The sequence below is a fragment of the Neltuma alba genome, unplaced genomic scaffold (genome assembly GCF_004799145.2).
Source record: "Neltuma alba isolate B1F8T4 unplaced genomic scaffold, ASM479914v2 tig00013319_pilon, whole genome shotgun sequence".
In the NCBI taxonomy this organism is placed as follows: Eukaryota; Viridiplantae; Streptophyta; class Magnoliopsida; order Fabales; family Fabaceae; genus Neltuma; species Neltuma alba.
Window position 1 is genome coordinate 157,699 of NW_021637594.1, and position 14,911 is coordinate 172,609.

General features: G+C 36.9%; 2 protein-coding genes across 3 annotated transcripts; both read right to left on the reverse strand.

Moving 5' to 3' along the window:
• Positions 1-1,275: 1,275 nt before the first annotated feature.
• On the reverse strand, positions 1,276-6,063 carry LOC114736217 (exportin-2). Its single transcript, XM_028923997.1, has 2 exons — positions 3,050-6,063; positions 1,276-1,830 (listed from the first exon to the last, which is right to left on the reverse strand). The coding sequence occupies exon 1, from the start codon at positions 5,981-5,983 to the stop codon at positions 3,050-3,052; it is 2,934 nt and encodes a 977-aa protein (XP_028779830.1). The 5' UTR covers positions 5,984-6,063; the 3' UTR covers positions 1,276-1,830.
• A 708-nt stretch (positions 6,064-6,771) lies between these two features.
• On the reverse strand, positions 6,772-12,913 carry LOC114736218 (peptidyl serine alpha-galactosyltransferase). 2 transcript variants are annotated; one of them, XM_028923999.1, is made up of 9 exons: positions 12,550-12,913; positions 11,419-11,758; positions 10,971-11,141; positions 10,209-10,452; positions 9,827-10,027; positions 9,049-9,533; positions 8,243-8,407; positions 7,826-8,069; positions 6,772-7,699 (listed from the first exon to the last, which is right to left on the reverse strand). In XM_028923999.1, the coding sequence occupies exons 2-9, from the start codon at positions 11,739-11,741 to the stop codon at positions 7,049-7,051; spliced, it is 2,484 nt and encodes an 827-aa protein (XP_028779832.1). In that variant the 5' UTR covers positions 11,742-11,758; positions 12,550-12,913; the 3' UTR covers positions 6,772-7,048. The 2 variants fall into 2 exon arrangements, with proteins under 2 accessions (XP_028779832.1, XP_028779831.1); XM_028923998.1 differs by having other exon boundaries at positions 11,419-11,762.
• Between the last annotated feature and the right edge of the window lie 1,998 nt (positions 12,914-14,911).

The window sequence follows — 14,911 nt, forward strand, 5'->3', positions numbered from 1 at the left end:
TAGAGTTATTAGAAGTTAGTCGCGGAAAGAAATAAAAATAATAATTGGTTATAAAGTTTATTAACAAAAAGAGCGAAAAAAATTAATTTTCTTATCTCGGTAATTTTGACTTAGCTGCACCTTGATTTTTAAACTTTTACTCGATGTAAGTCAATTCTTATGAAGATTAATGCGTGTCACCACAAAAAGGAAATGAGCATTTTAAAAAGGCTAAATAAAAATTTATTTTGCATAGTTCTTTTGATAATTTTGTCATGATCATAATCTTCACTCTTTGTTTGTGTTTGTATTTATTACAAAAAGAGTAATTGAAATTCATTAACCTCAATGTGTAATTGCCATGAAAATTGAAAAATAGGTGAACAAAACAACAAACGAATAAATAAATCTATTGCGTCACTGACTAGTCCAAGTGAGAAGGCCTAATCAAAATTCAAAGTATTGAACTTGAATGTAAATTCCTCTCACGAATGGCATGATCATAGACTTTGATTCTATATGTTTTCTAATATTTGCTTGCCTCACCCATTTAAAGGGTTTGATCTTTTGGGGGAAAAAAAGGCTTAAATATGACGCATTTAATGTCGAACAAAATTTTAAAATGTCATCAAATTTCTTGATCAATCCCAAAGATTTTATTGACATCATTTGGGTTGATGTGACTGACAGATTGTGATCCAATTCAAAGGAAGCCCACAAACATAATTGGACATCAATGAAGAATGATGACAATCAAGACTGCTCCTATTGAAACAGGGCTAGGGCTAGGGGCAATCATCAACTGACCGGCTGACCCCCCATGTTGATCCCCAAAAGAGAGAAATTTTGTCCATTAATAATCAATTCCTCACTAGATAGTATATAAAATAAATACGTAAAAAAAAATTTGTCTTAGTTTAAAATTTGTCAAACTTTCCTATCAGCTATCAATAATGAATCCTACTTTCACACGTCTTTTTTTTTTGTTTTTTTGTTCGTAATAATCAGTTCTCAACTCGGAGTTTTTTAGCTTTTCAAATTAAAAAATAGGAAAAAATTTTTTTGCAAGACTCGTGAAGTGTTTTGATACACACAACGCAGGTAGTAGCATACATCAATATTAAATCAAAAGTATTTTACAAATCCCAGCATTTTGCTTGTTTTAAAATTTATGTAACATTATATAAAAAGCCAAAAAAAAAAAATTATAACAAAGTCAGGACTTGACCGTCAAATAATAACAACAAAAAAACATAAGAAGCACTTGACCGTCTAAGGGTGCCAACCCCAAGGAAATTGTAATAAATTTCAGCCCATATATATTCATCTTAGAGAACAAGAAAACAAACCTTCAAACTTGACCCAAGTAACCGACTATTGTCAAAGGACTTGTCGCCTGAAGTGTGGTCACAAGGTTTTCATATATTTTTGGGTCGCGAAATGTTGGATTGAAGCTGAAATATGGAATCAAGAATTGCACATGAAGAATTTAATGCAATCTTGAAAAAGATAGAAAACTGGACCTTAGTACTTGTTACAATTTGTTCATATGCATACCGAAAAAGAAAAACAGCAAGACATGGAATGGCAAGAACAGTAAATAATTCTACACCGAAACCCAACAGATCACGACACTCCGAAGACATGCAGAGATCTCATGGATTCAACCAAGATGCCAACGAAAAATCCCATTGCCTCGTGTAAAATCATGGCAGAAGCAAAAATGGATGATTGAATACTTGATCGGGTCACTTTGTATCAGGGTAATACCATCACCTAGCTCATAAATGCCCGCAGACACACTCTTCCGAACCCAATATAACACCATCAATTCGATTCCAGCATATAATCCTGTGGAGTAGAACAAATGGATTATTAAAGAAAGAATTAATATCACTCATTCTCAACCAAAATGGACCATTGAAGCATAACGTAGATAGAATAATAAGGATTGAAAATCATTAGACACGTAAAAGGTGCACTTGTAAGTTTCAACCTCAGTCCTTGCACAAATATGATAAAATATCAACTGTGGGAATTTCTCAACCAGACTGCCAAAGGAGCGAGATATTCTATCATGTTGCATGCAAAGGTATCCCTCAACAGCTGCGCACCAATGAGCACAGGCAGCTGGTTAGACTAGCACAATACATGGCGGGACCCAATCAGAAAACGTTAAATAAGGTGAGCAGCTCATGTGCACAAGACTCGTTGACCATCTCAGTAACAGCAATGGAGATATGGACCTAAAGTGGACCCTAAGAAACTGGAGCAAATAGAGACTAAAAACAGAGAAATTTTTATGCATTAAAAGCATACGAGGTTTGTAATTTTCATAGAAAGAGTGCATGACAAGCATCAGCCTCACCTCAGATTTTTCCTGTTATTTGACAATAATAACGAAACACTTCCCGTACTAAAATCTCACAAATTCCAAGATAAGCATATCAAAACTGGTATTCTTGGTATCAAATAAAGCCTAAAGACCTCCGATTTCTGAATGGGCCACAGCATACACACATATTTAGCCAGCTTTGATTCTTCCAATTGTGCTTATTGAACAATAATAAAATTTTGATAGTTCCTGCTATTCAGATTTATTTATTTACAATTGCTATTTCTGCCAAAGCTGAATATTTTATGATTCCTTAAAATGTCTATTTATGCTTCTTACCAAGAGTTTTTTTTTTTTGGGGGGGGGGGGTTTCCAAGTAGGAACAGCAGCAACCAAGAACTGTCTATCATGGAAATAGCACAATAAAATTTAAATTATATTGTATCTATATTTATGTACTACCTCCTGTCCTAATTATAAAACCTCATTGTCTACAAATGAGGTCTTATAATCAGGACCAGAGGCTTTATAAAAGCATGATGAAAAGAAGCATAAATACTAATTGATAACAATAAATTTATGCAAGGTCCAATGAAGTGACAGATTGGTAAGGAAAAAACTTGTGCAAAAAATGTTACAGCAAAATTGACAAAACTATTACACTCAGAACATTTCTAATCCAATAATTAGCAGATCCAAAAAATGGGAAATCAAGCATCATTCACTTCTACTTACTCAGGCTATTACGAGATTATAAGTTTGGCAAAGCTGAACCAATGCTGCTTGATTTGTTGGATCGACATTTTCACTAATGATCGTAGGGTACCTCCCAGGAGAAAGTGAAGAAAGTCGGGACAATGAAGCCACAAAAAATTCCCTGGGATCTCTTATATCTTTCAGAGGATCCTCCTCTTTCTTTCCAGCATTGTAAAGACGAACAAAGGTGGCAGTATAACCCACATTTTCAGTAAAATCTGGCATGTCAGGTAAATCCTCAACTCTATCCTCTTCTGGCCGTGAAAGAAGGGTGACAATGCTGTCAACCATCTTCCCCCAGGATTCAGCAGCTGCAGCATCTAAGAAGATTGGAGATTCACATATAAGTCTAGTTGAAGCAACAGCAGTCAACTTGAGTTCAATAGCTCCGGTAATAAGCTTTAAATTAGGAATCCAAAATTGCTTTAGAATCACAGTAAATATATCAGGCTGGACACGATTCATAGTCTCAACAAGGTTAGAAGGACCATGCTTAATCAGAAAGAGTGACATGAATATTAAGAGAGACTTGATAAGCTTTACTGTTCGCTTCTTTTGAAGCTCTCTGAAAATGGCAGCCCAAATGTGAGAAACATAAGGTTCAATGACAGCATACTCAAGACTCTCAATGACCGTATTGAGCACATAAAATCCTTGCTCAGTTGTGCCAGGAGATTGAATAAGTGAGTCAAATATGCCAAGCACCTTACTCAGCCTACCCTCTTGGCTGACCTCATGTGGAGCCTTCTGGAGGAAGGCCTGGAGAAGACGCACAAGTGCGGGAACATTTGGAGCTCTTTTCCAAGACTCAGGTGATAAAAGGATCTCAAATATCTGCATGTAGATTGCTGGAACAGGTGGCCTGTTCAACTCAACAAGTTGAGCAAGCAATTGAAATGTGTATGGGAAAAATTCAGTAACGTCATTGGCCAATATTATTTCAAGCCTGGGGAAGAGACTTGCTTCGAAAACGGATACAAGAGACAAATCCCTCTCACAGGCCCTCTTTACAAGAATCGCCACAGACTCAAAGAGATAATGATTGAAGATGGGATTTTTTGGATTTCTGCAAACTTCACCAAGAATAGAGGCTAAACTCTCAATACAGATTCGAGCAACTTCAACAGATATATCTGCAACCCCAAGAACCCTCATGATACACTTCATTACATATTGATTTTCTTCAGACTCTGGGAGCTTCAGGGCACTAAAAAGACCGTTCATCAGCACAGGGAAAATAGGGTTAATGTCAGCTGATGTATAACGGGCTCTACCTCCCTCATCCTTCACCAACAAGAGTTTTTCAATACAACTTGCAGCATAAGAATGAACAACATTTGATTCTGCAGAAAGGAAACGAACCAAATCTGGAAAAAACTTCAATGCTATGTGTTTTGATATGTGACTGCGGAACATCGTAAAAAATTTGAGAGCACCTGCCTTGAGCATAGGATGCCCATTCACATCTGGACTCTGCAGCTCTGGGACAATAACAGATTCAAAAAAGCTCTGTACATCAACAAGTTCTGTTGAGACATGACTAGCTCCAGCCTTCTTGGTTGCAAGAGAGACTACCAGGTATATAGCACAATCTTTGTCCTTCCAATTTACCACTGGATTTGCAGCAAACGAACTCAATAAAGTTTGTATTAGTGCAGAAACAATGCTTCTGACAGTGTCCCCATAATGTGTTGCAATCCCTTTGAGTAGTTCACAAGCAATCCTCCTCCTAGTATCAAGATCACTACCTTCCATATCTCTCCTAATAAACTCAATATAATTCATCTCAAAGAGTTCCTCATCATCTTCCCTCAACCTTACGTTCGGGATCACAATGCCCTGACAAATCTGTGGTATTACTCCTTCACTAGCAAACAAGGTGTGGTGCACACTAGTGCTAACAGTGGTCAGAAACTTGATTGCTGTGATAGCCAGCTGATCACGGCTAGAAGATTGGGACACATTCCCGAGTAGAGTCCACACAGCAAGTGCAAAATCATTCAGGAATGCTTGAAACTCCTCCTCGTTCTTTTCCATATAAAGATTAATATTCTCACAAACTGCAGCTCGAAGCTCATCTACAAGTGCCAGACCATCAGGACCACTATTCTCAAGTGCAGGATAACTTGTAGTGAGGTATTTTTTAAATTCAGTCATCCACTCCTTCATGTGATCCTCGAAAAACTCAGGCAGCTCCTGAAAATTTAATGAATAAAATATCCTACAACACAACCTCTGTGACTCAAAAAGGGGACGAAGATCAGCAGCAAGTCCTCCAGGGTTTGCGGCCGCATCAATCAACGAAGCCGTTTTGAGAAATATTTCCAGTAGAGGCGCCGCAAAAAGATCAAGACAATACTTCAAATCAAGCAATAGGTCGTTGGTTTTATACTGGTACCGAAACTTTTTAAAAATAGAATTGGCAGTACCAAGAATACCATTAATAGAGGCATAATCAGAGGCCTGCGATGCTTTCTGAAGATTCAAAATGAGCTCAGGAAGCAACGCAGGCCACGATTTCGGAAAATCATGCTTACCAATTACAGCCAAAGCTTCACTAAGTTGGCTTTGAATCTTGGGAGTGGCCGAAAGCATCAGCGGCACTATCAATGATTTAATCTGTTCCTTCTCCGGGTCAAGTATCGGGGAGAAAGTGGGCACATTGGCGTCATCCGAAGCAGCTGGGACCCATCGGACACGGAGGTGGTTCTTAAAGTTGACGGCAGCAGCCTGACGGATCTGATCATCGACGGAAGGCTCGGCGACGAGGCGGAGCACTACGAGGCCGTAGTTGGGACGGTCGGCAGCCTCAGCGAGAGAGGCTTCAGCGCGGCGGCGAGGCTCCGGCGAGGGGGAAAGGGTGTGGAGGAAGCATTCGGAGAGGAATTGGAGAGTCTGAGGATTCCATTCCATGATTGAGGGGATGAGAATGAGGAGCTTGGGGAGAGGGAAAACGAAGAGGGTTTATAGAAGAGCGGGCTTTACAGTGAATTCGAACAACTAGGGATTGTAACGAAGAAGCATAGGGCTGCTTTTGAAAATGGACTCGTATTTTTAAAATCATCGGTCATTAAAATAATTTATTATTATTTATGAAAAATCCCTCTCTGCTCCCACATAAATACTCTAATCAATAAAATAAAATAAAAATCCTGCGACAAATGAGTGGCATACATAGTCATTTGTTGTGAGACTTTCTAATAATTGAATTACTTATGTGAGATTATGTGTTAATTTCTTCCATAATGTAATTTAAGAAGGGCGAAACTCAAATCACTTTTGAACAAATGACAAGATTTCATAAATACTAGTATGATGATTTCATTTATTTGTATTAATTTTGAAAATATTTATTTCTTCTTTTTAGATGAAAATATTTATTTCTTCTCATGTTTGCAGACTTACCATGATTTTTGTTTGTTTGATTTTTTAAGTAATACTACATCTAGAGAACTAATTGACCTTCGTTTGCACATCATGCAACTGATTTATGGTTTATAAATAAAACGATATGCTTGAAAAGATAGATGGGACAGCATTTAAGAAAAGAAAATAAGACAGAGCCACCAATCAGAGCATGTAAGAAGTGTAAGTGGTATTAACTAAAACAACTAGTGACAATCTTTCCAATTATCCTAGAGATCTGGTGTTCAAAGCCGAAAATCTTAACGTGGCCCTGAGAATAAGTAGCCTTACCTGAATTAAAGCTTTGGATATCAAACTATTCTTCTATCATTAATAATTAATATTTCAAACTTATTGGGGAAAAATGTGTAACAAATTGTTTCTAAATAAGTTTACAACATTGAGTTTAAAAACTGTGCAAGGCACAACCGGAGGAAACTCATTAAGCCATAGCATGAGCTCCCTCTGGTGCACTCTTACGGCTTGCAAACCTGATTGTAATCCTTGCATGACATAATAGTCTTAAATTAATTCTGACCTCTCAGCTTTACACCATGATAAAGAAAAAAGATGTTACAGAGGTACGTCAACACCACGGCTATGCCGATCACGGCCGTTTACTTCCATGTATCCGGGATACAAGCCTCTTCTCCGGCTTCTATGGTGTTTCATCCTTGTTCCTCTTCTCTTATGACCTGAGTAAACAAGAAAAATGACCACAGAGAAACCCAGGCCAGAAAATGCCCACAATACTATCACCCAGAACTTGAAAGAACTGAGCATCCCATCTTTCTCAGAATTTGCTGACATGTGATTGCTTCTTGAAGCAAAAGTTTCATTAAAGTCGCCGAGCTTCCTCGAAACTCCCGTTTCATTGGTTGCATTGCCTTCTGAACTGGACAAGGAACCACCAATGAGGCAGTTCCTTCTCTCATGATGCAGGCGCAGAGCTACATTCAGTGTTCTTACACATTCTATGCTAAGCAGGTCTCGTTCTCGAGCATCCGTGTCAGAATCACTGAGTGTTGAGGGATCTGGCGGATTCGGGAACTCAGCCCAGCATCTGTTAACCATGTCAACTTCCCTCCAGTCAGCCTTGTCAAAGCTCCAATTCCCAACTCTGAAGAGCAATCCATAGTGGAAAACTCTATATTTGACACCAGGTTCAGGAACATATCCCGGATATATCAGTATATCTTTTTCAATGCGGTGCCTTAAATTCAACTGCATAGACAGAATTGTCAGTTACAGCTATGAAATATGTTTCATATTTTTGAGGAGAAATTTAAAATATAAATGCCCACAACCTACTAGGATAACTTATGCTTTAAAAAAAAAAAAGCATCTTACCTCCGCGGCGCCAAATGAGTAACCATACATCTCACTGATCCACCCAGATTCATATACGTCTCCTGTTATATTTCTGGCATAATGAGCTCTATCAGCCCGGACCTCCTCTGTTTTGTGCAGCCATAGTATGGCAAATTGTCGTAGGTCATCAATGTGCATAATGATTACTCCACCAACCTTATCACAAGCCTCAGGATGGCTCGTATGAAGTTTTGCGAGCTCATTATCACAACCAATAAGATAGCTGCCCAGAAACAAAGGCGGGCAATAAAGAATGAGTAATAATGATCAAAATAGAGGCCATTAAAACAGGAAAAGGCAGACATTCGTCCATGCGCTTGGCTGCTACTGATATTGCCTGGACATCAGCAGCAAAATTTATAGACCACCACCATAAATTAAATTCACTGGTCTTACTCGTATGGAGTAGAAACAGGCCGGCCACGGGCAGCTTTGAACTCCCACGGTGTGATTGGACCTCTCAAGATCATATCAGCATCAAGAATAACTATGAATTCTGCATCGATGTTTGCATGGTTGAGCCAGTGAAGCACTCCAGCAGGCTTATTAATTGCTGGATACCTAAAATGAAACAAAAATTCCAAGACTTGTTATCCTCTAACTCTCAATCATTCAGAAAAATAGAAAAACTATGAACAAGCGACCTCCCAATAACTTCACACTGCATGAAACAACCATATGACAATCCCTATTGTGCATTTATCCTTAAGCAAGCAACATCCAGCATAAGAAAAATATAAACAATTCTACGGCAGTGAATAAATAATCAAAATTTGTTTGGAATGAAATGTGATCACCACCAAACACATTTAATGAATGAAGATCAATATCCACATCTTTAGGACATCAAAATCATTGCATGAGTTAAATAGTCACATCAAGCAACTCAGAAGGTTGGAAAGATTCTGACAGGAATATCTAGAACTAAAAGCTGTAAGATACTAGAGACTAGAGAGCATAAAAAACACTAATGATCTTATTTTCAAGTTATAAATCACATCATGCAGCAATGATAATCAGAGAAAAAATCAATTGAAAAAAAAAAAAAAAGGTAAGTAACTACTTTGACTAGGATGAATAAAGCTTCAGTGACAATGAAAAGAATATTAAGGAGGCCAGCTCACTGAGATTTTGGTGAGGTAACAACAAGCAACTAAGAGGACTAACGCCCAACATAATACAATTGGAATGAACAAAATTACCAATCGCCAGTTAATGGATGTCGGCTCATTGATGGAACATAATGGGTGGGTGCCAAGTCATGGCCCTTATATTGCTTTAAGTCGTCATCATTACAGCTGAGAAGTCTAGTGATATTTCCTGGCTGCCCACTTGTACGGAAACTGTGCATAAGCCCTACAGTCTGCCATTCAAAGTATGGTGTGCATTCTGTGGAAAAGACAGTATGGATTTTAGGATGAGGCTTTCCAGCATCATCATCATCATCAGGTTCTTGAACGGTATCCTTATCCTCCATCATTTCTAGAGTAGCAGGATTAACATATTTAGGCTTAGTTAGCTCGGCAAAGGTTTTGCTTTTCAAGAAACTCAAGTATTTAGACCATGCTGGTTTAGGGCAACCATTAGCCGCATGCTGCAATAAAAGACCTTCATTTAAAGTGTTCATGCACTCTACACTGAGAAACAGCCCACGCTTTTGATTAGGGTCAATTTGCATCATCCTTACCTGCAACAAGAAATTTCCAATTTAAGCCCCCTGGTTAAAAATAAAAGTAAAAAGATGAAAAGTAAGAAAGATAACTGATCCAACATGTCCTGTACATAAATGCAAAATATTGAGATTGAAACTTGAGCTTAAGGGACCAGCTGGAGTCCACAAAAATGACAACAAGCTTATAATAATGAATAATGCAAACACCAAAATGCTTGCTTATCAACAACACAGGAAATCAGTCCCGAGAAAACAAGCAAAATGGCCATTGAAAAAGGACCATAATTTCCTTCAACAGGTTGACATACCTCCCTAGGATAAGGAGGTTCTGGAAAGAGCCGATTGCAATCATAAACAATATCATCTTCATGGTGAGCTAGTTTATTAAACGACCAATTTCCCACACTAAATGGTAGCCCATAGTGAAGCAGAATTGGCTCTATTCCCTCTCGCGGAACATAACCTGGGTAAATCATCAAGTTATCATTGATCTTGTGCCGAAGTCCAACCTGGAACAGGAGGGGAAAACCCACAAGGGAGTCAAAAGAAAGAAAAAGGAAACACTCAAAAGTAATTGGCAAAAATTGAAAAGTCAAGCACATCAAGCTAAGTGCCAGATGGGTTTGAGCGGTAAGACAATAAATAAAATATTTTGTGGTGCTCATGAAGAAATTAGGGCAGCAAACTCACTTCTGCAGCACCAAAAGAGTATCCATACATCTCACTAATCCATCCTTTCCCATAAATATCACCAGTTATATTTGTTGCCCAGTGGGCTGTATCTTCTCTCACTTCTTCTGTTTTCGAAAGCCACATAGGTGCCAATTTTCTCAGGTCATCTATATGCATCGCCAGAAGGCCACCAACTTTGTCACAAAGTTCTGGGTGTTTAGTGTGCAGTTGGGCCAAAATATTGTCACAGCCCCTTAAATATCTGGAGGAGAAATGTTGGTTATGTTTATAGCAACTTCAGTAAGTCATATGAAAAAGACTGAATATATAATACAATATATATGAACTACTTAACAAGGTTCAAACAAAGCAAATTTGATAACTTGACCTCAATGCCAAGTCAAAAGATCCCCAGTTAAAGTTTGATGAAGGTCCTATTCTCTAATTTGCAATACAAATATACAATAACTCATTCCTTCTCTCTCCAATAATAGTAGTAGTGGTGGTGGTGGTGGTGGTAGTAGTAGTAGATGAAAATACTTTGAAGATAAATAAAAAATCCACAGACAAAAGGATGTCATGCTATTTATAAGCTGTGAACAATGTGGCTTATTCCAAGTTCTGTGCAAATGCATGAGTACCACTCTAGTTGTTATAACTGGTCAATACTAAATAAGCTGTTTTATTTCAACAGTGTGTGAGGGGTGCAATTGCTGCTTACACTATACCACTAAGCAACAAAGTGATAAAATGGATGAGAAGTATGAAAATATTAAATACCCATAGTACGCTGCAACAGGTCTGCCTTTCTCCGCCCCAAGTTCCCAAGGGATAATGGGTCCCCGAATTATCATGTCCGCATCCAGTATGACAACCCAGTCAACATTTTCTGCATCTTTACTATGTTTGAGCCAGTGAACAACTCCAGCAGGTTTGTTTATTGCAGGGTACCTGCATAGTAAATAAATGATTTATAAATTATGCCTCTATCACAGAAAAGGGATTTCCCTTTTATAAAATGATATGTATGTATCTCATTTAGAAAAGGAAAATTTTGAAATTCATCGCAAAGTGGAATATGGGAGAGGAGAAAGACTGCCAAAATCAGGCCATAATGCCAAGGTGCAACCGGAGATAACTTTAACATGAACGAACAGCAGGACCTAACCTAAAATTCATAATTGAATTTAAATTCCTAAAGCAAATAAAGTTTGGAACAGAAGCCTACCAGTCCCCAGTTCTGGGGTGTCTGCTCATTGAAGGCACCTCAAAAGTGGGAGCCAAATGCATCCCTCTGTAATTTTTCTTCTCCTCATCAGTACAACTGAGAAGACGTGTAATCGGTCCAGGTTGTTTGGCCTTCCTATAGCTTTGCATGAGGCCGACCGTCTGCCAGTCAAAGTAGTTCTGGCATTCCACAGAGAAAAGGGTGTGGATCCTCCAAGGAGCTTTATGACCTATTTTTGCACCCCACACATGACCAATGCTAGAAAATACCAACAACAACACTAGCAAAACAAAATGTTCTGACATTGTAGCTTGATTCAACATTGGATATTAGATGGGTACTGTCTGCAAGAATTGAATTGAGGACATCAATATTCTATAGAACATAATAGGTTACAATAGAATAATTACAGATCAATGTGTTTGTATGCATATATTCATGATACGTCTTGATTGATTCATTCTTACATGAGTCCCTTGAGTGTCAAATTGGTAAAGAGAAGATTCTAAGAAATTAAACTGAAAATGTATAAACAATCATGGAAATTTAGCAATCCCTCCATCCTTGCAAAATCATGAGCATGGTTTAACGAACAAACTACTTGGAAGACAAATCAGATTTTTGGGCGGATTTAGCTAACAAGGACCAAATTACTACAGCAATCATCAACAGCGTAAAGAAGCAAATAAAATTTCTGCAGCTTTTTAACACGACTGCACTTCAATCGTAGTTGTTTAATATGAAAATGCAATTAAGAAATCATTAATTCTTAGGCACATTGTTGCATTCGTGTCATGACTTGAGCTATTCATTACCATGGCAATGTAAGTAACCAGTAAGATATCACTATAGTCCCACAGGGTACAGAAACAGAAGCCAGGAGTGCATCTACGACCTTCAATTATGTAAATAATAACCATAAACAACTTTAGATCAATGGATAACAATTACAAGTTCAACCACAGCGCCCAAACCTTCTGATACAGTACTTAGTTATCAAGATCAGAACACACTTGTCTAAACCTACTAGCAAGAACCCTAGCTGTAAAGTTGTATGCACTTAATGTAGCATAAAAAAACAATAAGAATTTCGGGCAATCAACAAACTCTATGTAGAAATTCACAACTCACCCGTGTCATTTCAATATCTTGAATCTGAACGTGCGTCATTTCTGTTTCCATCATTGTCCATCCCAATCAAGATCTATAGTCCCACGCCAGCGAAAGATGAGACACGCTTCCCTCCCCTGTTTTTCCAGTGACGAATTGTCAGATGCAGACTGTCTGGGTGGTGCCCAATGGCTGATGGGTTTTCTTCGTCCTCGTACACGGAGACCCACAGACAAGTGAGGAAACACACAGAACAAGAGATTTGTTATGAGAGTAGAGAAGTTTGAGACGTTGACTAATCTAATGGGGAGCAAGAGGGATTGAGATTTGAGACAGCCAAGGTGAGAATCTTCACTAATAATTTGCACTCATCCATGGATTTGGTCGTGTCAAAATTGAACAAGTCCTCTCGAATTCTGCATTTCTTACGAATCTCTCTCTTACCGTTTGGAGATTAACAATTAAGTCCTTGTTAAGTTTTACCGCTTCGTGATTCTCAATTCTCATGTCCATATGTTAAAGACAAACGACAAGTTTCCATTTTTTTTTAATGGAATTTACCGGGTCAGTTTTAAGGATGTCTAATGAAATACAAAATTTTATCAAAATTAAAAAATATTACTCTCCAAGGAAAATATCTTTTTTTAACAGATAAAATTTAAATCATTTGCGCTTTTATTTTGACCTGGCCTTGAATCGTAATATCCCTGACCCTGAGAATCAACTATTGACATATAAACATTGTATACCCTAATTAAAATTTAAATGAGATTTTATAATTAGGAAATGAAGTAATATAAAAAAAAAAGAACATATTAGTTTAGGAGGAAACATCCTTTGTGTCACAAAAAAAAAGAGTATTTTGTTTTAAACCTATCCTTATAAATTGATCATGTGCGGAAACCCACACCCCTTTTTTTTTTTAATTTATTGAGATAAATGAAAGAAAATTTTAGGATAAACTATCCAAACTGCATGCCAAGGATGTGTGAGCGTGAAACAGAAAAAGGGAAGGTTGAAAATGAAAACATTTTGGTAATAAGCTCATAAAAAATCTTAATCTTTTGAATAATACATGTGTCTCCTATCCTAAGCAATTAATTTAACAAGTTTACATATTTATGATGCCTACAGCATTAAATAGTTTTAAGACAGAATCTATCGAAGTCAACTGCCCTCCGCATGCTGCTGTTTTATGTTGTGACCAGACTATCAAACCATATCGGATCACTTATCATGAACTGATCCAAATCTATCATAAGGCAACTTGACAGATTATTAATTAATTGATGGTAATTAAGTAAACCCTTGATTGATTAACCTTCGACTGTTTTTTTTCTCCAACCTGACTTAGGATGTACTCCACCTATATCTAGGCCCACTTCTGACCCTCCTTACACAAGCTTTTTAACCACTGAAATTGAATTATATGATTGTACCGTACAATTATTACCATTATTTGCCTTTTGTCTTCTTCTTTTTTGTGGATCAAGGATCAAATTTATTCCCAAAATTTTCACTAAATCGAATTTTTTTAGGACAAATTTGTTCTAAAAATTTAAAATCATAATAAAATTATCTACATTATTGAAAATATTAATAATTAATACATTATTTTAATGATTAACCTTAATTTTTTACAATAAAAGGTAATATTATTACTATTTTAAATTTTTAGAGTAAATGTATACTCAAAAAAAACTTTTAAATGCTCAGCACTATCAGGTGAAAACTCCCAAAAAAATCTACACCTTTAGCAGTCTTTCTCTAAAATCTTAACTAATGCTAATACACTAATTATCTACATTATTGAAAAATATTAATATTAATACATATTTTTTAATGATTAACCTTAATTTTTAACAATAAAAGGTATATTATTAATATTTTAAATTTTAGAGTAAACGTATACTCAAAAAAACTTTTAATGCTCAGCACTATCAGAGTGAAAACTCCCAAAAATAATCTACACCTTTAGCAGTCTTTCTCTAAAATCTTAACTAATTGCTAATACACTAATAATACCTTCTTTTCGTACACTAATCGTTTTTGTTTTAAAGCCTTCGCACTATTCTAAGCTGGATTATCAATTCCGAAGTCTTCCACAAACGTATTGAGAGTCTACTGCCTTTCAAAGCAATTCTTTTTACTGAATAATTCAGAGAATGTAAACTACCTCATATCCCATATAATTGATTTAAAAAGATTAAAAAGTTAGTTAAATTAGCTATTTATAACAAACATGTATTGAGTTCTTTAAATTACCTTCTTTAATTATACAAATTAGAAGTACCCTTTATTAGCCCTTCAAAGTTTGTTGGGCCAACTGCTATAGTCCCTAATGTTAAAAACTATTCAATTAGAGCTAACAACGTTTTAAAAA